Source organism: Centruroides vittatus, unplaced genomic scaffold (assembly GCF_030686945.1).
Source record: "Centruroides vittatus isolate TY-2023 unplaced genomic scaffold, ASM3068694v2 contig_955, whole genome shotgun sequence".
NCBI classification, from domain to species: domain Eukaryota; kingdom Metazoa; phylum Arthropoda; class Arachnida; order Scorpiones; family Buthidae; genus Centruroides; species Centruroides vittatus.
In genome coordinates, this window is record NW_027122634.1 from 29705 (window position 1) to 56759 (window position 27055).

A 27055-nucleotide genomic window follows, 5' to 3' on the forward strand; every position below is an offset into this window, starting at 1 on the left:
AAAAAAATAAATTTAAAAAAAATTTAAATATTACAATAAAAATTTAAGCATAAAGATTCACAACAATTGGTTAAAATTACTATAATAAAGATAATAATATTATCAACAGTAATAATAACGATAATATTAATAATAGTAATAACAATAAGAAAGATTAATTTATCATATAAATGTTCTTAAAGAGATGTTAATATGCGAATGAGATTAAACAGAACCTTGTTATAGCACATACCTTGACGGACGTCAAGAGTATGTGCTATATGATGTTCAGTGTAAAGTCAAAAAACTTTAACTGTAATGGTACTTTTAACTGTAAATATATTTTAAACACGGAAATGTAGTTTAACAGTATTTTTAACTACTGATAAGTAATTTTAAACAAGTTGTATACCGGTTAACACCACTTTACAAGATATCCCAGAAGTAATGGTACGTTGTAACCTATAATAATATAAAACAATTTCTAGTATGAGAAATTCGTGTTTATGTTTTATTATGCAGCTGACAGAAGCGGTGCTTATGCCCAAAACGTGTCTCAGCCAACAGGATATTCCCGAATAAAGACTGATGTCAGAAATGTCCAGTGTCTGTCTATGCACCTAGTCGTGACAGTAAAAACAGACAAAATTAAATTTATTAACAAAAACAAATCCTAAATGATTTTTCAAATCAAAGAGAATAAGGAGGAGACAATATTTGCCATTAAGTGTGGAGTAGTATATCAGAGTGGTTAAACAAAACAAAGCTTAAAGAAATTCATAATTTTTTTCTGGTGAAGATTATTTTAAAAAGTAGAAAATATTTCTGGTGCCATAAGAGCAAAAAAAAAAACAAATTTGGCAGTGTAGCCAAACCTGACATCATTGTATCCACACCCCAATATGCAAACTAACATATGTTTACATGGGATCACATCCATTTAAAGGGCTGGGTGTCCTTAAACACAAACCCTATTTTCTGACTACAGTAGAATGGCCCACTAAAACCAGATGTTTGAATTGCTTTACAATCAGCAGTCAAAGCTGTCTTTGTTTACTATGAGAAAAAAATCTATTCTACTCAAAATAAAACATTTATTACAATACTGATTTTTATTGTTTATGTCAAAAACTGTAAAAAGCAACCATATAACTGGAAGTAGGATTATTTCTTAAGGTTTGTGGAGTTAATTTACAGTTTGGTTTATCGAATTCTGAAAAATTTTTATTTACTTTATCACATGAAAATTAACATTGTGACAATGGCATTTTGTCTGGGCAATGGCAAAATTCGCTTTAATGCAGGAATTAACTTTATTGGTATTTGCTTTAAAGTGAGTTGACTGTATTATTTATCATCTAAAATCCATTTTTTCACTAACCTTGAAGGAGTAAACCATGCTTTCCGAGGAATATAATGAGATTCTGAAATTTTAATTTTACTTAAACTGTCATATGGTCTAATATGTGATGTTCCATTAATCCTTGTAACTGGTCTTGGTGGTTTCTTTCCATAAATATCTAATCCCTCACGAATTACACGAGGCACAGGTGGACCCATATATCTTTTACTAACAGTCCTAAAGAAATAATTAAAATTCATATTAAGAGAAATCTCTATTTAAAAATACTTAAAAGTAATGCAAAAGAAGTTTTATTATTGAGGATTTCAATTCTTCTCTCTTTCTTACCATAAAAACCATGATTCTTATATTTTATAATAAAGAAATGTTAGTATGCATTTCTTTATTAGGAATACATATGTTTTGAAAATAAATCCTTCAGAGTTTAATTGAGGAACTACCATATACATATATTATTTTATATTTGACATTTATTTCAATATTTTTTTGAATAATTAAATAAAAAAACCTCAACAAACCTAGCAAATTCCCTTTCAGGTCTAGCACTTTTTTTACCTTCTTCCAATGTTTGATATTCTGTTCTTCCACTAAAAAAATGAAATTTTAAACATATATAAATCAATATTATGAATTAAATCTATTATACAGTTTTCATTTAATATTCTCTAAGAATTACAATAATTAATTTAAATAAGTTAAAATAATCTCTTACTATTATATTTTAAAAATTTAAGATTATAAAGATAAGCAAAAACATGTTAAAAATGATTTTTCTTTAATTTTCTTAAGAGATCAAATAAAACTGAAAGTTTGAGTGTATTTGATAATCAATTATATAATTGATAAATTTCACCTATATCGAAATTTCGATCCTACTCCAAAAAACAGACGACGAGACGGACGTTGAGGAGCATGAAGTCGAAAAAAAGTGTGATGTTCAACACAGGATTTCCACAGATTTTTACAAGAACGATAATTAAGCATATTGAAGCCCACCATATTATCATAACTTTCTGTCTGCAAAATAAAATATTTATTAGCAATTTATATTTCACATTAAATGTATGCAAAATTTATAGATCCACCCTAGAAAACTCCAGTTTCTTAATAAATAATTCAAAAAATTCTGCTTTACTGGAATCAATACAAATTAAACAAAAAAAAACTATCCTAACTATTTTTGGGCTTTAATAAAATTCCATATTCAAGGATATTTATCTAATCATACTTAAATTACAACTTGATATCTTTGTGGTCAGCAATAAAATAATTAAAAATTATTTTTCAAACAAAAAAAACTGAAATGTCTATAAACAAGATATTGAATAATTATTTCAAGAAGTTTCTCATGTTAATAATAAACTTATGACTGAAAAAAATTAAGATTGTAAAAATATAAAAATAATAATTTATTCGATTAAATCCACTATTACAATAATATAAATTTGAATAGTTGCAAACTACTATTGTAAGTATTGCTATTGAAACAATACAGCCACGTTTCATTTCCATGGCAATACATACACAACAACAGATTTTTTTTCCACACTTCCTAATGATGAGTGAAGCTACTCAAAACCACTTGAATTTATTTTAATGTGAATTTATAATTTACTGCATTAAAGCATTCTTTTTTTTTACATTTCCTCAATTATTCATATAGTTAATAGAATTACTATAAAAATAACTGCTTGTTAAAATAATCAAAATATTTATTTTTTTGGAAACATTTTCATTTTAGAGCATATTAGAACATAAAAATTCATAAATTTATAAATCTAAATGTGTTTTAAAATTCAAATATGAATCATTCGAAATATCAAAATTTAATTTTATATTTTGTTTTTATATAAAGTTTATATTTTATTTGTGCTGCTGCTAAATTAAATCATTAAAAAAATATTTTTGTTACCTTAACGTAGCAATTATTTTCCTGATATTTGAATATTGTGCTAAGTTTCACACATTCCTTTGACAGAAATGCTTTCATAAAAAAGATTAAATTTAGCATTTTGCATTTCTGAAAGTTGTATCTTTTTGTCTATAAAATCATACATTCATAAATATCAGCTAAATGTAAAATTATTTAAAAAGGTATATTTATCGATACTATTGTATTGGTAGTACCGCACATCTACTATGTGAGATATTTGGCCAACTGTTTGCAAGCATTCCGGAAGTAACTCCAATGTATGTAAAGTTAAATACTGTAACATCTAATTTTTAAAAATTTTGTAGACCCCAAAACATTCTTGTGTGGAATAACAATCTCTGCCATTGCATAACAACTTCTGAGTACTGTATATATAAATACATAAAGCCTGTTTTTTAAGCAATGCCAAACAATCTGCCAAAATAAGGCTAATTTAATAATTAGATGTAAAGTCGTTTGACTAAAGGTAGGCAGTTTGACTAGAGGTTATTACAATTATTAAAATTATCATGAGATGATGACTGCTAACCTGTAGTCAAATTACTTTGACTAGAGATAGGCTCACATATAGTTGCATACTGAGTTTTGCAAGTAATTGGACAATTCTATCTGAGTGCATGGCAAAAATGTCATGCACTCAGATACAAAAATAATTGATTTATACAGTACATCAATTATAAACAACGTATTTAATATCAATATTTATAAATTAAAGTTTCAAAAATTAAAAATAAAGCAAAAATGAACTTACACCTTCTCTTCTTAACTGAATAAAGAACTGCCTTCTTTTAAAGGATATTTTTAGTATTTTTGCCCTTCAACACATATAATAACATAATATAATATAGTATAATATTAATATTTTCTAAATAATTATTACACTTACCATGAAAAAGTATTAATTTTTAAGTTATTTTGAAAGACTACCAAACCTGCTGAAGTGACTCCTAACTGAATTTCTTTATTCATTGAATCCTATAAAAATAATAATAATAATAATAATAATCAAAAAAGTAATATGCTATGCATTTATTTCAGTAAGATATTTCACAATTAATGTTTATGATTTGACTTCATTTTTGAATCTATAGTTCATACTTTGATTATTTTTATATTAAGTTTATTTAATTAATTGAAAAAATAGATATAACATATACTGAATAACAAGACATAACAAACAAAAATAAGTTATCAAGTAGATATCATTGCAATCATCAAATTATTTTAAACTGACATCCTACATAAATATAACATATTTAGTGATAAAAAAATCTATATATATTTAATAGAGTACCAAATAAAAAACACAAATATGTGTACTTTTTTCTGTTCTTAAGATATAAGAAATTTTTAAATCTTAGGAAGAGTGCTATTAGTAGACAATTATTAAATTATTACATCAAAACGTCTATCCATTTATCACTCTTGAAAATGAATAGAATATACCTGATCTTAAGATAGCTAGTATTTATAAAATCCTATTATTTTATAGAACTCAAAATCTAATGCAATACTATATAGAGAATATCTGTAAATCTTGGGATATGAGATGCAAAAAATATAAATTATATTCAATTAAAAACAGATTTTCTATAAAATTGTCTGAGAAAGCTATTTTAAAAAATCTTCCATTTACAGTTCTGAAGAACTTAGCATCCTTATGTATGTAAGACACCTTGACCAATATTTATTAAAGTTTTGATTTCCTAAGCTGTATAAAGCTGATTTCTTGCAGTAATTTAAATATATTTGATAGTGTGCATACCTACTTTGTGTCTCAGCTTAAAACTTTTTTCTGCAGAGAATTCAGAAGCTTGTGGACAGATGAGGCAAGTGTTTTGAGAAGCCAGGGAACTATGTTAAAAAATGATACAAAGATTTATTTCGCAAGTACTTTGTAATAAAGTTTACAAGAACTTTGCAGATAACTTCTGACTCATCCCCAAGTTGCCTATTTATTTGTAGTCTCATTGCAATTTACATCTCATCATATTTTGTACACTTACAATTTTATTTGAAAGTTTGTCTAATTTCTTTTATTGATGAAAGTGATAAAATATTAGTTATTTAAAATATATAACTTCTCTATCAGCTGTTTTATATGTAATCATTTGTCTTTAATTTTAAATAACTGAATTAAACATATATGATATTGTTTATAAATAGAAATTGATATTTTCTGTTAACATTCATTTAAATATATAAAAATTTCAAATATTTTTATATAATTATAGAAACTGTATTCTTAGGAATAAAAATTCCTAATAATAATTTTCTCAATAAGAAATATTTTTAATATATGTTCTATTTACTTTATTCAGAATTGATACTTACTCTGGCCTGATGTAATTCAACTCCATACATATCCAATCTTTTAGCATGATCCAAAAAATTAAATTCTGCATCAGCTGGAGTTTGACCTCTGTAAAATATTACATTAAATACATAAAATGTATTTATAAGCATATAAACTAATTTATTAATTTTATTTCTATCGTTCACACTAAACAAATAAATATTTCAAAATTTAAAACATTATATTTTGTCAAATATTTTGGGTATTTCATTCATACAATAAAATGCTAAATATTTTTTATTTATATCATATTAGTCAAGTTTAAGATTGAAGATCATCAAAATATATTAGGAGTCTATTAGCTCAAGGAAAATAATCAGAATGATACTAATTCATTTAGATACAATTCTAATGCTTGACTATGGAAGGTTAGTTGTTAGTAGGTATGTTTATAAAAGAACTCACTAACAACCCTAAATATATTCAATCAGATTCAAAATTTATTTTCTATCAAGTTAAATATCTGTAAAGAGAATGGGATTACTATATTATATTTTTGGTTTTAATTCATTTTTGTGATGATTTTTGATCATATAAATAATATATGATATATTTCTGTTAATGAATATTATATTTATCATTCTGAAGTAGTGTAAATATGTAAGACCTCATTCCTCAACATGCAGTCACACTCACTGTGGTCCTGGGCAACCCCATGAAGTGTGTGAAAAGTGTCCAAAGGAAAGAGAAAGTTAATGTTATAAAAAAAGAGAGTGTGAAAAACTGAAATACTTGAAACATTACAATAATTTGTATAATTATATGTAATTAAATATTCATAAATTGCAATTTATGATATTAAAAGTGTATGGTAAGATTTTAACTAGAAACTAATCTAGTAAAAATAAATTGTACATCTTTCGGAATTGTATGATTTGTTCTCAATAGCATAAAGTTGCTACTGAGAACAAATCATACAGGAACACTTCTTTTGATGAAAAAAGTAGATTTATTTTCTATAATTTAGAACGGATCTTAGAAATAAATTTATTATGAATCTTAGAATACAAATAATTTATTTACTATATTATGCAATCCAAAATATTACCATAGCAAAATTAAACTTCATAATTTAAAAAAAATAAATAATTTCTGTTTTTTATTTGATTTCTTATATTTTAATTTTACAAACTAGCCTAAAAAAACATGACAATATGAATTTTCATCTTAATAGCTTATTAGCTTACTTGTGAAGCTTGTGGAGTTCCATTATTTTAAGTTGTATTTCAGCTGTTTGATTTGGCACTAGTTGGATTCCTGATAAATATCCATTTTTATGTACATCAGGATTATAATCTCCAAATTGAGCTAGAATTATGATAAATCTTATATACCATATATGAATTATTATAAGATACATAATGATACTTAAATTTAATAAATATTGTAATTAAACAAATACACTATGTTATTAAAAGTATTCAGACTTATTTATTCAGATTTATTAAAAGTAGCCACATCTCATTAATGAATGTGTTTGTAATCATACAATTATAAACAATTGCAAACAATAGTTGAGAGTGTCATAAGAATTTAAAATTTAAATATAAAGATAGACAAAAATTGTCAAAATCTTCAGATATGAAGAAAAGGAACAAGCTATAAATAATTAAAAAAGAAATGTGAGTTATCTGGTCAGGATTATGATTAAATATTTAAGGACACTTGTACGCATTATTAAGCTCAAACTTTCCATTAAAGGCAATTCGGAGTAAGAGCTAATTAAAACTGCTTTATTTTACAATTTTTCATGAATACATGCAATACCAGTATGATTAAATTGCTTGTAAATGCCATTGATTCATTGCTACAAAGGTTCAAAGGTATTAACAAATAATAAGAATGAAAACTGCATTGCATCTTTCTTATTACTATTACATTTTCATCTGTCTTCATTATTTGCACAGGGGGTGCTGTACATCTAAAACATGGCCAATTACAGTCATGAGGTCATGGAAAAATTGAAAACTACTGGCATAAAATGTAACCCTTAGTCATCAAATCTACACAGACAAAGTAGTGCCAGTATTGGGATGGAATTCATAGACAAGCACAGAGATTTTTAATATGGCACTGTTATAGGATGCCACTTCTACAGCAAAAAGCAAATAGGTTTATGGAATTTCAACTTTCACAAACCACTTTGTAAATACTTTTATTTAATTATAAATAGTTTAATTGTTAACTAAAAATATTTTGCAGAAATAGCAGTTTGGTTTTGAAGTGAAGACAATGTCAACTCATCAAAAAGGGCTGTCAAGAATTAAAGGAGTAGCACAAAATTAAAGGAGTAGCACAAAATTATTGTTTCTCATCAATCAAACAAATCATTGTAGAGTTTCAAATTAACTAATCAGGCTATGTCAGCACAAAAACTGTTCATCATAAACTCAAAAACATAAGTTTCCATGATTAAGCAGTTGCATGATCATACAAGCCTTAGATCATTATAAAAAATGCATAGCATTAGTTAAAATAGTGTAGAGCATGTTGTCAATTAACTGTTGAATAATGGAAATATTCTTTCGAATAATGAATCACTGACTACCTGACTACCTGACAGATGGTCTAGATTTGGCAAATGCTAGGAGAATGATTCCTATGTGAATATCTTATGCAAACTGTAAAGTTTGGCAGCAGAGCAGAGAAGTTTGGAGCAGAGTTTGGCTTCGTATTTGACCTAGACTTCATTGTTTCCATGTAAACCAAGGCACTTTCAATGCTAAAGTTTACACTTTCATTCTGGATAATTCTCTATGATTTGTAGCAACAATTTGAAAAAAGATCATTTCTGTTTCAGTATGACAATGTTCAACTCACAAAATGAAGTCTGTAAAAGAATTGATTAATGAGATCAATATGAAAGAACTTGAATTATTTTCACATTCCTGATCTTAATTCCACTGGGCATCTTTGGAATGAACTGGAACACCTACTGAGACCCATATCAATTCTCCCAATTTCAGTGGATAACTTTACTAATACTTGCATAGAGAAATGGAAAACAATTCCAACTAAAATACACCAACATTTAGTGAAAACACTTCTAAGAAAAATGGAGACTCTGAAGCAGCAAAGTTATTCCATTCATTATTATTATCAGATATAACAGACAGATTTTGGAAAAGTGAGTGTCCAAACATTTTTAATAATATAGTGTATGTATAACTACACATATATATATATTTAAAACATTTTTAAATATAATGAAATAATTTACATTGAACTGCATAACTTGCTAAAAGTATGGCTGCTGTAAGAGGAACATAAAGCTTCTGATCAATTATATCTCTTCTAAGTTGAAGGAAGAAATGATATCTAAAATAGTATAAATATTTAAATTTGTTTTATTAAATATTTAAAAGAAAATATACATTAAAAAATAAAATTATACCTTGTATATTCATCTTGCAATTTACTAGGATCAGAAACATAAAATTTCACATGGAAATATAGTAGATATGGAGGACCAACTAAAAACAAACAATTAATATGATGTTGATATAAATTTCTAACTTAGGGAAACTTGTTTTAAATATTTATTTTATTCAGAAGACAGCATACAGATTTTGATACTAATTATTATTATTAAAATAAAATTTGAATGAGTATTGTTCATAGATATATATTTTAAAAATATGAAAAGTATACACTAATTCAAAAGTTATATTTTTAAATGTTTTATAAACAGTTATATTATGCTCTATGATAAATTAAATTTAAATTTTGTTGAAAAATAATGTTTTAGATTACAAGCATCTTACTCAAAGAAAATTTAATTATAAGTAATCATACTGAAATGTTATTTTTATTACATTAATCACCAATTTCACTTCTACAAAAATGTATTTCAGGTCTTTAACTATCTACTTTTAAACATAAGAAAAAAAAAATACAATTACGATAAATTTACAATGCATAGCATAGTTCTAATTATCTAAGATAACATGGCCTAAGAATATCTTCAATAAATCAAAATCTAAGATAACTCATAATACAAGTTTGATACAAGAAGATAAACAAAATACAAAAATATTTTTATAAAAGCAAAGCTCTATGACAGTTACAGTTAGAAATTTCTTTACTTTTTAAGAATTTATTTTGTCATGAAAAATCGCCAGAGTGAATTCTTCTTAAAATTTCTACAGCTCCTTTTCAGTGTCATAAAAAATTCATGAAAAAAGTGTATTCTACATTCTCTTCTCTTTGTGACAAAGTTCCATAGTTTATCTTACAGGACATCCAAGCTTTAAAATCATGAATTTTGCTGAAATTTTAATATGTTTTAGTACACCTCTTCCACTAATGCATGGTAACATAACTCCTGCCAATGAGCAGTAGTTTATGCAAAATCATTATTTAAACTTTTCCGTGTGCATTACACATCAAGTTCTGTAAACAAATTGTAATAAAAAAGCATGGACAAGTGAGTAAGGCACCAGATTGAAAGCTGGATATTGTCGGTTCATCCTAGTCTTTTCTAATTTTTTTCCTCTCAACTTTTTCTGAAATATAAATTAGTCATTTGTATATTTTTAAACCAAAAACTGTGGATAGAGAGAATCAATATTTTTCTACAGTAATGTCAAGCTTTTCAACCAGGTGCCTTACTCATTCATCAATGCCTACTCATTATGATTCATTTATAAAACTCAATAATGTATGCGAAAAAGTTTAAACAATAATTTCTCCTAAACTATTGCTCGTTGGCACAAGTCACATTACCATGAAAGAGTAGAAGGAGTGTATAAAACATGAAAATGTCAGCAAAATCCAAGATGCCAAAGCTTAGACATTCTCTTTGTTAGATAAAGAGAAACCTTGGTTAAATGAGTTTTAATAATCAAGACTTTGCTATAATTATAGTTTTACTCTATGTGAGCAGATTCAATTTTTACCCTAGTCTTGATTTCACAAACAAGATTTTAATTATTATAAGAAAAAGAAAATGTTATCTAGAAATATATAATTTTTGAACTAGATCAAGTTATAAAAATCTTAATAAATATCAAGTTTGAGCAACTGTTCTGACTTTAAAATAATGATATTAATTTTCAACAATGCAGAAGCTGTTAATATGGAATGGTATTATAAAAGAAGAAAATATGATTGCATATAATGCTTTCTTTAGTGCAATGAGCCAGTTTTTGATGAACACAACAGCATTTCTCTCTCTTTTTTTTAATTCTTAGTTTAAATTATCTACAACAATGGTTCCCAAAGTGGCCACTATTACCTCCTGGGGAGCAGTGATTAAACCTAGGGGCAAAAAGAAGCAAACGGACAGAGGGTAGTAGAAAAGCACTGGGATCAGAGTACTGACCAAACAGCAACAATAAATGCGGTATGGTAAGGACACAAAGTGTGAAGTTCATAGAAAAGGTTTTTAAGAATATTTCCAAGGTAAAAACAGGTTAGGGAGCATTGGGAGTATGGTTGGAGGATTGGGTATAAGTTTATGAAACCAAGAGGGTGCTGGCTCAAAAAAGTTAGAAAATCACTGATCCACAACAAAAACCTAACATATTTTATAGATATGACAAACAAGAAATATCTACATTTGTAATTTTTGAAACTTTGTCACCTGAAAAGAAATAATTTTAAATGTATTTCTGCAAAGATAAAAAATGGCAAAAAATAAAAATACCAATTTCAAAATGAACAATAATAACTGAGTTTTCTTTAAATAAAGTGCTTGTATACAGTAAGTTAGTTAATTATGACTGATTCAATTGTTTTTAATTATTTAATTGTTATTAATGTATTTAATTTGTTAACAATAATTTAAAATTTAGTTGTTTTGATATACTCTAACTTACAAATTTAACCTTATACTATAGTTTTAGTAAAGAAACAGAACATCTCTAACTGAACAATAGTTAATAGTTATTTGTAATAAATATATATTTGTTAATTGCATTTTCTATTTAAACATTCAATTAAAACAATTATTTTAACTGAATATTTTACTTAGAAAAATGGAATTAGCAAATGAAAACAAATTCAATCATCAATAATCTTAATTTATAAATTATTAAGATCACAGTTAAGATATTGAAACAATTTAGAATGATGCAAAATACAATTTAGTTATTTGCAAATGATAGAATCAAGTTATATTAATCCAATAATCAAATTTATCTTCTTCACAAAAAATCTAGTACTTACATTTAATTTGTTTTCTTATTCCTTTCATTGGATCTAACCATCTCTAATAAAAATAAATATAAAAAATTGTATTTATTTTAAGATATTTCTGAAAGGGAGTTTCATATCATATAATGTGCATTATATATATAATAAAAAATTATCTTAAATTTAAGCTTTATGTTTTATAAACTATTCTGAAACTGGAAATTTAATATAAGTTTGAATTTACAATGCTTGATATCACAGAACTTTCTGAAATAAAAGAATGAGCTTAAACTAGATTAAAAATAACAACAACTTCATGAATTCTCATGTTTGACTACCAAAATATCTTTGGTTTTCATAATTTTATTAAATTTAGATGTTTTTTCACATTTATAATTTCATCATCAATATAACAATGAATATAAAAAACAAAAGTAATAAAATATTTACATATAATCATTAAAATTTTGCATTCTATTACTTAGTTTTATTAATAACTATAACGTCTGTAAAAATGCTTTTATTTTTTTTATGTTTTTAAATGATAAAATTATAAATCTTATGAAATTCTTTAATAATTTTTAAAATTTATAATTTAAGAATATTATATATTATGTTAATGTTAATAATTTATATTGAATTAAGAAAAATATCTATAATTACATTAAAAAATTAACAAAACTAAATTTATTAGAAAATTTACAAACATGAGAAATATTTATGTGCGTTCAAAATCTGTTAAAATATTCTCAGAATACTTTTAGTAAGTCGATGAGCAAATATTTATTGTGACATTGTCACAACGCCAGGCTGCAATTTTTAATCATATTTATTGATTTATTTAATTTAAAATATATGCTCTCCACTTTCAAATTAGTAGTGTCTTACCCCTGTACATCATACTTTTCCTTTAGCAATTGAGTTGTGACAATCATCTATCTAACTCCTTTCAGGGAAAATTTTTGAACTGAAATAACGTGACTTCCGGTTTGCATTAGAAGTTCATGTATGGTTAATCGGGGCCTCCTGCCCTTAAGCTTTCTGCATCTGGTCTCAACTTTCATCTAATTAAACACCTCCATTCTTGAGATTAAGGATGGACAGACAGTAGATGACAGTGGGAATTTACAGGTCTACAATTTTTTCAAATTGCAGCCCAAAAATCAAAATAATCATGTCTAATCAATACATATATCTTGCATATTATGTATGATATAGTAATGGATCAAATATTCAGCAAGCTTGGGATCAGGAGTGGTCCAGACTTCTGGATTTTCTTGTTTTCTGTACACAAGATAAGTAGATACTTTATAAAATAAACAACGGAAAGTAAAAAATGAAACTGCATTTAACAGATACAAATTAATACATTTCTAAATCAGGGTCTGTTTAATGATTATTAATCTGGCCTTTTAGTCATGGTTATAAATGAAAATTATAAATTTCAACAAATAAACACTTAACTGTTAATCATCTGTAACATAGCAGTCACACTAGAACAGGCACTAGAACTAGAACTGACACATGTCATGAAAACCAAAATAAAGCAGCTGTATTAAATTGCTAAATTCAAAATTAGCCAGTTATTTTGGTAATTTTGGATCTCTGAAAACTGAATATTTGGTCTAGTACTGCATATTAACAGAAGATATCTTAAAAGTAAAAATATATCTTTATTCATATTCACTTTTTGTTGTTTAAAATTAATCAATATTTATAAATATGTAATAAACTTCAGTAACACATTTTTCTCTTTCCTAAAAACTGAATGTTGGAAAATTAGAGTTTAGGATTTACGATAATGCTTTATTACAAAAATAAAAATATATCAAATATTTACATTACTTTAATTTGAAGTTAAATTTGAAATAAATTCACTTATGTTACCATATTTTCAGGAGACATTTTCTCTTCCATAAACTGAAGACCAAAATAATCTTTTTCTACAAGCTCCAAATGTCTGAATACAAGGTCTAATAATATATGTCCTTTTGCCCATTTCTGAAAATAAAGTAATAATTAATCATCCATTCTCAGAATCACTTGTCACTCACCATTTTTAATGGCATGTTTATATTAAGATTGAAATTAACAATTTAAAATAAAAAATTTTAAATTGTTTTTATTTTGGTTATATATATATAATATAAACTTGATAACCCAATTTTTAAATTAATCAAAACCTGATGATTTATCAAATTATTGGGCTCTTAAATTAGCCTACTCTATTTTATGTACTGTATTTACTCGCATATAAGACAAGGTTTTTATTCATTTTTCACTGCTTCAAAATCCTAGGTAGGTCGTCCTATACGTACGGGTGAAGGATTCTTTTCATTTTTGCAATAATTTTTGTAAACTGTGTATTTGCATTTTTTTATCGAATTCTCACCTTCTGGTGTTTAAAAACAAAAGTATTTTATCTGGGTCGTTTGAATCGTTCTTCTGTATTGTCAGGAGTAAAGATGAATAGCAATAGGAAAAGCAAAGCTTTTGATTTGAATTCCAAAATTACACAGGAGCCAAATATGAGTTTTAATTCATTCCCATGTGAAAACAAATAATTATTTGGAAATTAGAATTCGGAGAAACTCGTAAGTTTAATCGACAAATAGTGAATTTGACTGTTAAGAATTGGCAAAAAAGTTCCCAATTGTCCAGCTTTACATGAACAAATTGTTGTCAATTTTACAAGATTTTTTCTTGAAGTTTAAAATGCTAGTAATTTTTGCAGGACAATGTGTATATTTACATACATTTGATATTTTGTGATTATATGAAAAAAACTTAATTTATTAATAAATCTAAGTTTTTTATTTTGATCTTTAAAGTCACACCTCATCCTATATGAAGGATCATCTTATATGTGAGTAAATACAGTATATATATATAGGCCTATATATATCATAGAGTAGGCTAATGATTTACTTGTAGTACCTAACATAATAATTACTTCATGAATTGTGTAAATTTTATGATAATTTGAAGAAAAATTACTAATTGTTTTAATAATGAAAAAATATTTATGGAGTAAAAACACATTAATTTTAAATAAACTTCATTGTTTGTTCTAATAAATAAAATCAATGTACTTTATAAACAAAATTGCTATTTGTTATAACACCATATAAATCTGCTTGCTGTAATTTATTAAACATAAAATAATCATTAAAACTTTTGATAACTTATTCCATTAATAAAGTTCTCTCTTGGTAATTTAAAAAAAATTTTTTCCAGTGACAAAAAATTTATTTATTTTTTTAAATAATAAAATATAGTACAAGTGCAACAAGTAAAAATCATCTTGTTTTTCAGATTTTATATGTAAACTTAAAAATAGAATTTGCAATACGAATAGTAAACATTCTTTTTTTATTAAAATGTATTTTTACAGAGGTGAAATTATGATGAAAATATATTACATATATTTTAACAGTCTATAAAAATGATGATTTATTTGCAGTTGATTTCAAATTGGCAATAAACTTGTATTTTTCATGTTGGAACAACTACAAATCTCTGATACGGTATATGTTTCAATTTCTCTGTACAGTCATATATCCATTGAGGCTTCACAAATATTATATCTTCATTTATTTCAAGAGCATCATTGAAGTTATCATCCCATGCTGCATTGGTCACAACAAAATTCACTGTTTCATTCATATAGTTTGATATAGATCCATGGAAAGCAATTATATATCTTTGTAATGTATGTAATTCATCAGAAGAATAATTTCCATACAGAAAAAAACATTTGTCTTTAAAAAAGCTAGGTAATTCTGGAAGGGGGAGCTTTGACGTATCTGGTCGAGTCTGCACTTTGAAATCATTGATATTATTATCATTATTATTACTATTATTATTGTTCACTTTATTTTGCACTTTTTTAAGTTCATCTTCAGTATTAGAACCTGAAGAATCTGAACTCCTGCTATCAACATCAGTTGATGCTGCATATTCTTCATCACTGTTTATTTCAATATAATCTTTATTTTTATTACTATCTTTATCTTTTACTTCTTGTTTATTTTGTTTATTTTTAGATTTTATTGAATGATCAGGCAAATTTACTGAAATATCAACTTCATCTTCACTCTCCTCTGTAGAACTATCTTTTTTATATTGTCCCAATATGTAATTTCTCCAAGGCAATAATGTTTGTTTTTTATAACAGTCTAAAATCCAATCTTTGGTAACAATACGACCACCCGCCGACTTCACTTGATTATATTTTGGCGTATTCATAAATGCACAAACTAAATGCGTACATCCTTTTTCCCAATCGCCTTTATACTTTGCACCCATTTCTATTGCCTTATCTCTGAGTTCACCACGAAATGGATTTTGAAAGCCACTCAAAACAAATGAAACCTTTTTCATAATTTTGTTAAAAGGTTTGTCTTTTGTATTTATTTTTGGTTTTTTAGGCATTGGAACTTTTGTTTGTTCTAATTCTTCTCTTCTTTTTTTACTTGTTGATTCTGCATTTTCTTTTGATATTTTTTTCTGTTGTTTTGATTCATTATTATTTGGTGATTTTTTATTACTCTCTACTTTTTGTTTCACGGGTGTTTTCGAATTAAAACTTTTTAATTTTTCGTCTTGTTTCGACGAGATTTCCAACACTTTTGCCGCCAACGACGACGCATCTCTCACGGCCGCAGCACCAGAAACGGACGGTTCTTTCTCGTTCCTCTTAGCAAACCAACTTCCCACACTCAGCTCTGCTTCGTCGTCGTCCTTAATACGAAAACTACCAATTCGATTTAGAACCGGTTTATCATTTTCTCCGGGAACTGGCTCTGGTGGCGAATGCAACTTGATAAACGATAATCCAAACTGAACAGTTTTGTTAAAGGGTTGCGTGCAGACTATTTTCACCAAATCCCATTTTTCAGTAGATGTTGGTTTAGATAGTTTTTCGGGACCAAACATTCGAACTCTATTGATATTTGTGCTATTTTTACTTTCCATAGGGCTCATAAACGACGATGCCACCAGCAAGACCTTAAAATCTTTAATAGGATCTTCCGATCTCCCAACCAATACTTCGACAAATGCAGAATTTTCATTTCCGATATCGATAGAATGTATTTCACTCGACTTTTCTAGTTGGATCACTATCGACGCTTGCTTTTCTCCCAACGAACACTTCCATTTACGAAATGTGTCTGGTCGGAGTAAATTCTCTGCTTTATGTACTTTATCCTCGCTGCTGAACGAAATAATGTGTTTAAAATTAATTTCCGGCATGACGTTAACTGATGTATACACAATACACGAAACACGCCATTCAGTATTTAAGTTACTGGCACAAAAATGCCGAATGACTTCGTAAGACACGACTGATAATGGCTACAAATAGCCCAATAATAATTATCTCGAAAATAATAAAATTGAAATTTTTATTTTCAGAATTACAAGATATTTATAAAATATAATTATTAATAAAATAAAATAAAATTTATATAAATTTTTATTTATAGCGGTAATCATAATGATTTATGTATGCGTTTATTTATTTATAGGTATTTATTCATAGGTAAAGTCGTTACTTACAACATAAGATTACCACCCCAAGTAACAAATAAAAACCCCATAAAAATTATACCAAAAACAAATTTTAAAATTTGCTAAGAAAACATGGCATTTACAAACACTTGGCTTTCTTACATAATGATTTTGCTCAAGAATATGTAAAATTTTGAGCAGTAAAAAATGCTCAAACTTTTGCATATTCTTAATACTACGGTAAAAGAAATAATGGCGAGTGATATTTAAACTTTAAATATCAGATTACGTTTTAAATAATAAACATGTTTTTACAGATCAGAATATACAATATTTGTTGGTTTCCAGTAGGCCTGTACAGTACATTATGTAAAGTTGCCATCGATAACACTCTGTATGTGAAGGCCGGATGGCGGTTAGGGTAGCAGTCTACCGCTCTGGGAACCCGGCATCGAATTCGGATGTGTCGAAAGACCCTAGGAATTTATTCGGATGGTTGTCCGTCCGGATATGTCGAACCTCGTCTGTCACCACCCGTCCGCCCTAGTGTAGGCTTGGCTTTCTTAGTGGCCACAGGGTGGCAAGTGATTTTAAAACGATTGGTATTGTTGCAGTTACTAATGTCGAATAAAATGTTTTTATGTGAAAAGTTGTTTTAGTATAATATGACGCTAAAATAAAATCATCGTTATGTCAGATTTTCTTCTTCTTCTTCTTACCAGTGCTGTTTTCTAATTTCTGGTCTTTGGTCCGTGTATCTTCCAGTTTTCTTTTGTTGTACCAAATCCCAATTTCCAGATTCAATGTATAGACGATAATTTATATTATGCATAATTTCGAAAATCTTTGTATAATCATGCACAACTATTTATAAGAGAACTGTGTATTTAGTGATACAGTTGATGTGATCTGTACAATTTACACTTGTACAGATCATATTAATATTATTCACAAAATACATTGTGCACTTATGATAAAACAATTAAGAAATTGGCAACGAGACTGTCTTAAGGTATCACTTAATATTACACATTGGATTTATTGTAGCCAATTGGAAACGGTTTACGTTCGTAATCGCGACCAAAGATCGAGAGTTGGAGTTAAAAGTTATCTAACAAGCGTTCACGTACTAAAAGTGAATGGTAATTGAATAATGTCTAACTCAATTCTTGATCCTTGGTCGTGAATATGGCCCGTAGTGAAGTATTTTCGGACTTCTTTTCGATTGAAAAAAGAAAAATGGTTTGAAAAATCTACTAGATAGAACTCCATTATATACGAATTGTAGTAAAATATTTAAACGGCAACTTCAATGGTACGTGGATTGGCTGTACTATCGCAGGACTTCGCATCACTTTTATTTGTGAGAATATTTACAGAATGTTGTTTATAAACAACAACCAACAAGTAAAGAAGATATGATTCGGAGAATTCGAACAACTTGTGTCAAAATACCACAAAATGTCTTAGATCAAGATATAAATTTAGATTTCCAACTATTGGCGGCTGTAGTGTCTAATATGGGGATGCCGTCACAAGAGAGCGCATGGAACGCAACCTTAATAAAATTGTTTTGATTTCATATAATACTTTGATCAACGCTGGTTTTGATTAATTTTAAGTTAAAATTAATGTTTTTATCAAAACCAGCGCTAATCAAAGTATTATATGAAATCAAAACAATTTTATTAAGGTTGCGTGCCACGCGCCCTCCTGCGACACGTGAATATATTAGATGCCGCTAGCTATCACTATTTAGAAGGCCGGATGGCCGAGCGGTCAAGGTTAGCAGCCTGCCGCCCTGGGGGACCCAGGATCGAATCCGGACGGGTCGAAAAATCCCCAGGAATTTTTCGGGGGGTGGTCCGTCCGGATATGTCGGTCCCCGTCCCTCACCACCCGGCCGCCCCATTGTAGGCCTGGCCGAACCCATAATGGGCTTGCTATAAGAGGCCCTCTTAGTGCCCACTGGGTGGAAAGAGTTACAAAAAAAAAAGCCATCACTATTTCAAACACAGAATTAACTTAAGTATTCAGAAAAATGGAGATGTCTTTGAACATATGAGAAAACTGTGTCAGGCATTCAAGTTAATTAAACATTCTACTAAAACTATAATTAAAATAACAAACGTATTGAGTAAATTTATGATGACCTCGAGACGCGGAACGAAGGTCAAATCATTATTTGAAGAAAAGAATGATTCCACTAAATAGCAGTTTCGTACAGATTTTTAAAGCATTCTGCTTTCTTTTTTTAATGGACTAACTCAATTCAATGCAGGTTATCCCATAGATGCATGAGAATGCTGTGTGGTGACTGTGTAAAAGTTCAAATGTTCATAACTTCTAATAATGCAACTTCCAAAATTAATGTTTTAGATAAAAGTTTGTTTTTAATGTAGAATCATACTTTTTTTGTAACTCTTTCCGCCCTGTGGGCACTAAGAGGGCCTCTTATAGCAAGCCCATTATGGGTTCGGCCAGGCTCACAATGGGGCGGCCGGGTGGTGAGGGACGGGGACCGACATATCCGGACGGACCACCCCCCAAAAAATTCCTGGGGATTTTTCGACCCGTTCGGATTCGATCCCGGGTCCCCCAGAGCGGTAGGCTGCCAACCTTGACCGCTCGGCCATCCGGCCGTCACTCTTTCTGCCCTGTGGCGACTAAGAGGGCCTTTTTAGAAGGCCCATTACTGGGTTCGGCCAGGCCCACAATGGTGCGACCGGGTGGTGAGGGATGGGGCCCGACATATCCGAACGGACCACCCCCCAAAAATTCCTGGGGACTTTTCGACCCGTTCGGATTCGATCCCGGGTCCCCCAGAGCGGTAGGCTGCCACCTTGACCGCTCGGCCATCTCGCCGTTCACTCTTTCCGCCCTGTGGGCACTAAGAGGGCCTCTTTTAGAAGGCCCATTATGGGTTCGGCCAGGCCTACAATGGGGCGACCGGGTGGTGAGGGACGGGGCCCGACATATCCGTATATGATGAAAACGATAGCTTCGTCTTGTGGCCTCCTTAAAGTGAAACATTTTTGGTTCAGTAATCTTTTAGGATACGTATTTTCCGAGTTGTTCCAGTGGATATTTTAAAACGCTTTCCGCCCTGTGGGTACTAAGAGGAAGCCTTTTAGCAAGCTCCTTACGGGTTCGGCAGGTCCACAATGTAGCGGCAGAGTGAAGAGAGACGGAGACGGACCAACCCCCGAAATAATATACAGTCAGCAGCGCCGCTAGCTGTTTGAGCGCCCGTGTGCAATACCGATTATGCCGCCCCTGTTTAACTACGACTACCTATGCTGAACTTGCCAGCAATACCAATTTCCCGCCCCTGGACGTGCCGCCCGCGTGCGGTGCATGCCTTGCACACCTGCTTACGGCGGGCCTGTATACAGTATAAATATTTCGATGTTATTAGCTACCAAAATAATCACATGGTGGCGGTAAACCCACTGATGAGGGACGGAATGGTCCGAAACACAAAGTGTGTAAATTGTGTACAGGCCAACAATAAAGATTTTTCCTTTTTTTCTCTGTATACGTTTCCTCATTTTGCAGGACTTGGACACCGGTATAATAAGTCCAAGTAATACGATCTGTCCTAGTAGGCATTTAAATAACTTTCGACTTATTTTCACTTCAAAATCATCAAGTTCATTTGCATGCCGCGTTTTAAAAATCTTGATAAAAAAACAATTTACAGTATCTTAGTAACAATTTTGATATACATTCCATCAATTTAAAATATCAACATATTTCATCTACTTAATGAAATATTTCATAAGTTTTTGCTTTTATTAAAACAGATTTCATTTGCATTTCTCGCCAGTATTGGAAGGCACCGGACTGACTGATTCTCTGTAGAAAATGTCGTACGATAAAATAAGTAATGAGAAATATCTTTTGATAAAGTTAACTAAATATTAAAGAATGTAGCGAACAACCTGTCCCTTAATTACAATACAGCTCGACACATAGTTGCAAAATATGTACAGGTATACCTCGTCTTACGTCGGTAATTGGTTCCAGGGGAGGCGACGTAAGTCGAATTTACTTGTGTAGTTACGACGTAAGTCGTAATTTCGATTTACGTCGTAACTAAACGCCAATAATGTAGGAAACGCCAATAATGAGCACTTAAAGACCGCTAAATAAGACGACAACACAGAAACACAGATGTTTTCATGGTTCGTTCCCTAGGATTTATGATGATTATATTAACATTTACTGTAAATGTACATATTTTAATATGATTTTATGTGCTTTCAACGCTTTTCTAGTGATATTACGACTTCAATGTTTATGGCGGACGGATTTAAAGTCGAATAAACTGACTTAAACTTGATTTTTATTTTTCCATATACTTTTTTGACAAACGACGTATAATCGGGAACGACGTAACTCGAGAGGGGTATACTATAGATTACTCCCTATGGAATTTCGTGTGTTTGGGTATATATCTGAACTCAGGAGACCGAGACGAGTTCAACGATACTTTACTTTTGGACCGGAGACGAAAAATAAAAAAGTTGTCATACTTTTTTCCGGCGATCGCGCGATGATAGGGAGTCGCTAAGTCGGCCTCGCTATCGCGATCGGGAGTCGCGTGGCTTGCCGTTAAAATTGCCTTTAGTAGACGTTTCCTCCCTTTTTTTACTTTGTTCAAGAACTACCGTGAATCGATCACTAGTTTAGCACATGGCGGCGTGTGGTGGCGCCCATACGAGAGGTCAGTCGGGCCGCCATGTTCGCTGCCATAAGTAACATTAACCGAAATGGCGATCGCGTGATGATCGGAAGTCGCGTCGCTCTCTCCGCTCTCGTATCGCGTGTTTAACCCTCCGGGAGATGACCGTAGTCCGACGTCACGGTTTGCAGACTTTACCGCAAGATGGCAATACTAGCAACTACGGTGCCGTCTGCATGAGAGCATTAAAAAAGTATGGTAACTTAAAAAGTGTGATAACTTTTTTATTTTTCGTCTTCGGTCCAAAAATAGGGTACCGTTGAACTCGTCTCGGTTCCCTGAGTTCAAATATATAATCAAAGTCCTGAAATTCCATAGGAAGTAATCTATAGTACACCCCTCGAGAGCGACGTAACTCGAGGTATACCTGTATTAGATATTTGACAAGAGTCCTACAGCACCAATTCAACACTTTAAAACGATAGCATCTACAATAGTCAGGGATATTGAAAGGAAGATCGAGGAAAATGGACATATAACGTTGAAAGCTATTGATAATTAGTTCTGAAAGGAATATCAGATGAAGTTGTCTCTAGCAACTATATGTAATGTCTTAACTATACAGCTATGTATTTCTCTGAAAGGAAGCTACAAAATATAGGATAGAGTTAACGTTCAAAATACAATTGATTTTCGATACCAACATGCTTCGCAGTAATGCACCTAATGATCAGCTGAAATTAATGTTTATCGATGAATGTGATTTCGATTTTCATCCTAGAAGAAACAATGATTACAGTAGGAGAGAATAAAGAAGTTCGCAAACAGTTCCAACCATAAGTGGACAGACGGAACATCACGTTGGTTGCTGGTATGAATTCAGTTTCAATTGTTCACTACAAATTAATCTACGGACCAGCAAGATCTCAGTCTTTTAATGAGTTCATTGTTAAATTACCGAAATATCTAGATCAGAGTCGCAAACTGGAGGCCCGCGGCCTTGATTTCTTTTTTAAAAATCAATGTTTCTAGCATCTTGCGGAGATTAAAACACAAAAAATCTCAAAGATCTAACTATCACTGTTGACATAAGTCGTAAAGGCCTGGCAACAAAAGGGCCTCTGTTAGAATTTTTTTAATTACAGTGTTTTGGTTTACCGAATAATATTGAATATGGCCCGGGTCTGATGTTCAGTACATCTATTTGACTGGTCTTTGCTACGTTTGAGTTTTAAATATAGGGTAAACATTGGAAAATTCGTGATGAAATTAATTATTCTTTAGTTATCGGATATATGGTGTATTTCGTAAATTGACATGCTAACTATACTGTTAAAGGGACCATACTCTCAAGACGCAATTATTTATTGTGACATCGTCACAATACCGTGCTGCAATTTTCAATCATATTTTTAATTTATGTAATTTGAAATATATGCTCTCCGCCTCAAATTAGTAGTGTCCTGCCGCTGTACATCATACTTTTCCTTTCACAATACAATCGTGCCGATCATCTATTAACTGATTTCGGGGGAAAAATTTCGAATTAAAATAACATTACTTCTGATTTTCTTTGGAAGTTCATATATAGTTAATCGGGACCTCCTGCTCCGAAGGTTTCCAAATTTAGTCTCGGATTTCATCTAATTCCAACCTTGAGACTGGGGAAAGACAAACGGACGGACGACTGTGATGATTTACAGGTCTACAATTTTCATCACGTTGCAGACAATAACAGCATGGCTTTTTGTCATTATGAATATATTTATATCTTAGTTTTCTGGGAGTATACTTTTTATGTTGCGTAAACGTGGTTATTTAGTGATATCATGGCTAATTTCGTGAGGATCCTTTAGCCTATACATTTGGCTGCAATTTGAAAAAATGTTGACCTGTAAATGCCCACTGTCGTTTGTCTGTATATTTCTCTGTTTATCTGTCCTTTCTTAATCTCGAGAACAGAGTTGAATAGATGAAAGACGAATATTAAGGGCAGAAAGCCCCGATTAACTTTTGTCATTCGATCCTACTGATCTTTAGAACTAACGCTAAGCAGTCAAACACGAACAATAACAAAAAAACTTTATTAAAAAGGTGAGAACTTGCACCGACATCCTCGGCCAACACCCGGGCAAATCCAACGAACTTTCGCGCCTCTTTTTTACGTTGCCAGCCAACTCTCGTTGGTAAGTATTGCCAGACAGTGTTCGGGATCTCTGGTACTGGCGGCCACAAATTATATAATAACTTCTGATGCAAATGGAAAGTCGTGTTATTTCAATTTGAAATTTTTTCCCTGAAAGAATAGATTGACGACTCAATTGCTAACAGGAAAAGTATGATGTATAGGAGCAAGCCACTACTAATTTGAGATAGAGAACATATATTTTAAATTAAATTAATTAAAAATATGATTAAAAAATTACAGTTCGGCATTGTCATAATAAATAATTGCTTGTATTTTCCATCCTCGCGACTTTAAAAAATTTATTTTTTTTTTCACATTGACGATATTCGATGGCATCTCGAATAGTAATTTCGTGATATATTGGTTATTTTGTCGTACCTCATTTTTGATTTAAAAAGTATGGCATATATTCAAGATATATTCAACTAACATTATCTGTAAGTTATACATATTATTATTTTATTTTTCTAATCGACGATACTTAATTATTAAATAGTCCTTGTGTTTAATATGTCTAGAATTTCACAGCGAAAGTTAAGAATGTTGTCTAAACAGCTAAGCGCACAAAACAATAAAAAAATAATAACCGCGTTTTTATATATATCTCCAGTTCTTAGTTAATTGAAATATCAAAGAATAATTTACTTACCATCAATATTTTGTTTGTAAATTTAAGATAAAATAATCTCCTAAAACACTTCTACAAATTTCCAGTTTTTTCTTACAATAGAGATCGTTTTGTTAAGTTATAAAATGACAGTTTACTCGAACGAACAAAATTTTCAAATTTAATATATTACACGCTATCTGCGAGCAAAATTTCAAATCTGATCTTACATTATTTATTTGATGAAGATGAATTTAAAAAGTATCACGAAATTACCAACGTTTACCCTACGTTTAGTGAATGTTAAAGTCTCGTGTAATGCGAACTGTAGGTGCATTTAAATGTCGCTTTAATAAATTTAAGTTACTAATTACATATTATTTTGGAAATAAAAGTTAAATTTAAAAATAAACTCACGGCTTTAATAATCTCCACTTGCCAGGAATTAGTTATAATACTCAGTATTATGCTTAAAAGTAAAGTATATCAATTGGTTTTTGACATATAGTACGAATGAAAAATGTTTGATTGCAATCGTAAAAACGTCGACAAGCTTATTTAATTGCTTGCGTTGATATCTAGTTTTTAATGCGTTGAAATGTGAATTGCAATCGTGATATCTAATTGAAAATTGTTGGGAAGTGTTTCACAATTGCATGAAATCTAACCAAATATGTTGTAAACGGCATTCAAAAATTCGTGTTTAAATTTACACAATCCCTATTGTTAACGTTGTCGAATCTATCAATATTAATTTTTTCGGAGATCTTTTACGTTAAATTAAACACCGGGACAGTAAAACGATGTATTTTAGAATAAAATATATTATTAACATATTTTCAAAAAATAATTTTTCAGAATCTATAGATTTATAGATTCTATCTTTATACGTTTCGATTTGTCCGAAACATTCCCGAATTACTCCTCTTTCCAACGCCCAAAAATAGAATAAAATTTTAAGTAGAACCATTTTATAGATCTTTTAATGCAATCTAACAAATTTATAAATCAATAGATAAATAATTTTTAAAAGTAATCTAAATTTAGCCGTTCTTAGACCAATTTTTTACATTCATTTTGAATAACTGCTCCGATTCGGACGATAAATATGAAGTCACTATTTAAAGTCACACCTCGTCCTATATGCGAGATCGTCTTATATGTGAGTAAATACGGTAATTAATATCAGTGTCTTCGTATATATGTATATGTAAACAAAAAGTATCATGTATGAAGGTATATTTTGTACCATCTTGTTTAAATTTCCCAATTTCAAGATCTTTATAATACTGTGTATTTTGAATAAAGGTAAGGAGTTGATGCGTAAATGCCATATACGGGAAATTATACATTTATAAATACAGTATAATATATAAATCTACGTGCAAATTTATTGTATATAATTATATCATAAATTTGCACGTAGATTTTTCTATTTGCACACATTGTTAACACAGACTCCCTATTGTTTATTTTCGTACGTTCGCGCATTAAATTTTTTAAAATTATATGTTCAATTTCTAATCTAGAATTGAGCTAATATTCTCTCTATATTTACATATTTTTCAAATTATCATTTTGTTGACATTACTTTTTAGATGAATAAATACACGCGTTTCCGTGCCTCGATGACTGTTGTTTAACAGTCCTATCCTCATTCTTACAGAATGGTTAACATTTGCATATGCAAATACGTTTACAAACCGCTAAATCTTTCTTGTCCCAGCCGCTGGCATTCATCGAAGCTAAGCTTGTTAATTTTCTAGTGGACGCTTAAGCAAACACGATTCGACTTTGCTTCAAAGCAAACTCGACATCTGTTAACTAGTGATTTTTTTCCTCTTTGTCCTTCTTTATTTTAATATAATTCTATACAAATATATTTCAGTATGTAATAATCTATAAATAAATTTGTAATACATATAATTAATTTAATTACTAAAATCAATATTAAAACATTGTAAAATTTATGTCAACTTTTTATACTCGTATGCATTTATGATCTAGGTACAGTACAGTTTGCATTTAGAAAATATGTATGTTACATAATAGTATACTTAAAATAAAAATGACAGAAATTATTAAACTATACGTTTTAATTACTATAGTCAAAATCTACTTTTAAAAATATTATTCCATTATTTTTTTAAATATAGATTTTGATTGTACAGTACATGTAACTACTGAAATACTAAGAAAAATATAATAGAATTAACGATTTCAATTAAATATAATAGTTTTTTTTGACTGTTCTGAGAGGACCTTTTTAATCATATCCATTATGAGTCCGGCC

General features: G+C 29.8%; 2 protein-coding genes across 2 annotated transcripts in view; both read right to left on the reverse strand.

Annotated features, from left to right (window-relative positions):
- The window catches only part of LOC136985219 (tyrosine-protein phosphatase non-receptor type 4-like), a 42964-nt gene that overhangs the window by 13632 nt on the left and 2277 nt on the right, over positions 1-27055 (reverse strand). The window contains exons 3-13 of the mRNA XM_067282454.1: positions 13654-13767; positions 11800-11842; positions 9026-9104; positions 8852-8949; positions 6819-6939; positions 5610-5697; positions 4162-4250; positions 4027-4090; positions 2196-2359; positions 1861-1929; positions 1361-1558 (exon numbers count right to left, since the gene is read on the reverse strand). Coding sequence (XP_067138555.1) covers positions 1361-1558; positions 1861-1929; positions 2196-2359; positions 4027-4090; positions 4162-4250; positions 5610-5697; positions 6819-6939; positions 8852-8949; positions 9026-9104; positions 11800-11842; positions 13654-13767 — 1127 coding nt within the window. The remainder of the gene's footprint in view (positions 1-1360; positions 1559-1860; positions 1930-2195; positions 2360-4026; positions 4091-4161; positions 4251-5609; positions 5698-6818; positions 6940-8851; positions 8950-9025; positions 9105-11799; positions 11843-13653; positions 13768-27055) is intronic.
- On the reverse strand, positions 15122-17109 carry XRCC1 (DNA repair protein XRCC1). Its single transcript, XM_067282455.1, has one exon. The coding sequence runs from the start codon at positions 17020-17022 to the stop codon at positions 15262-15264; it is 1761 nt and encodes a 586-aa protein (XP_067138556.1). The 5' UTR covers positions 17023-17109; the 3' UTR covers positions 15122-15261.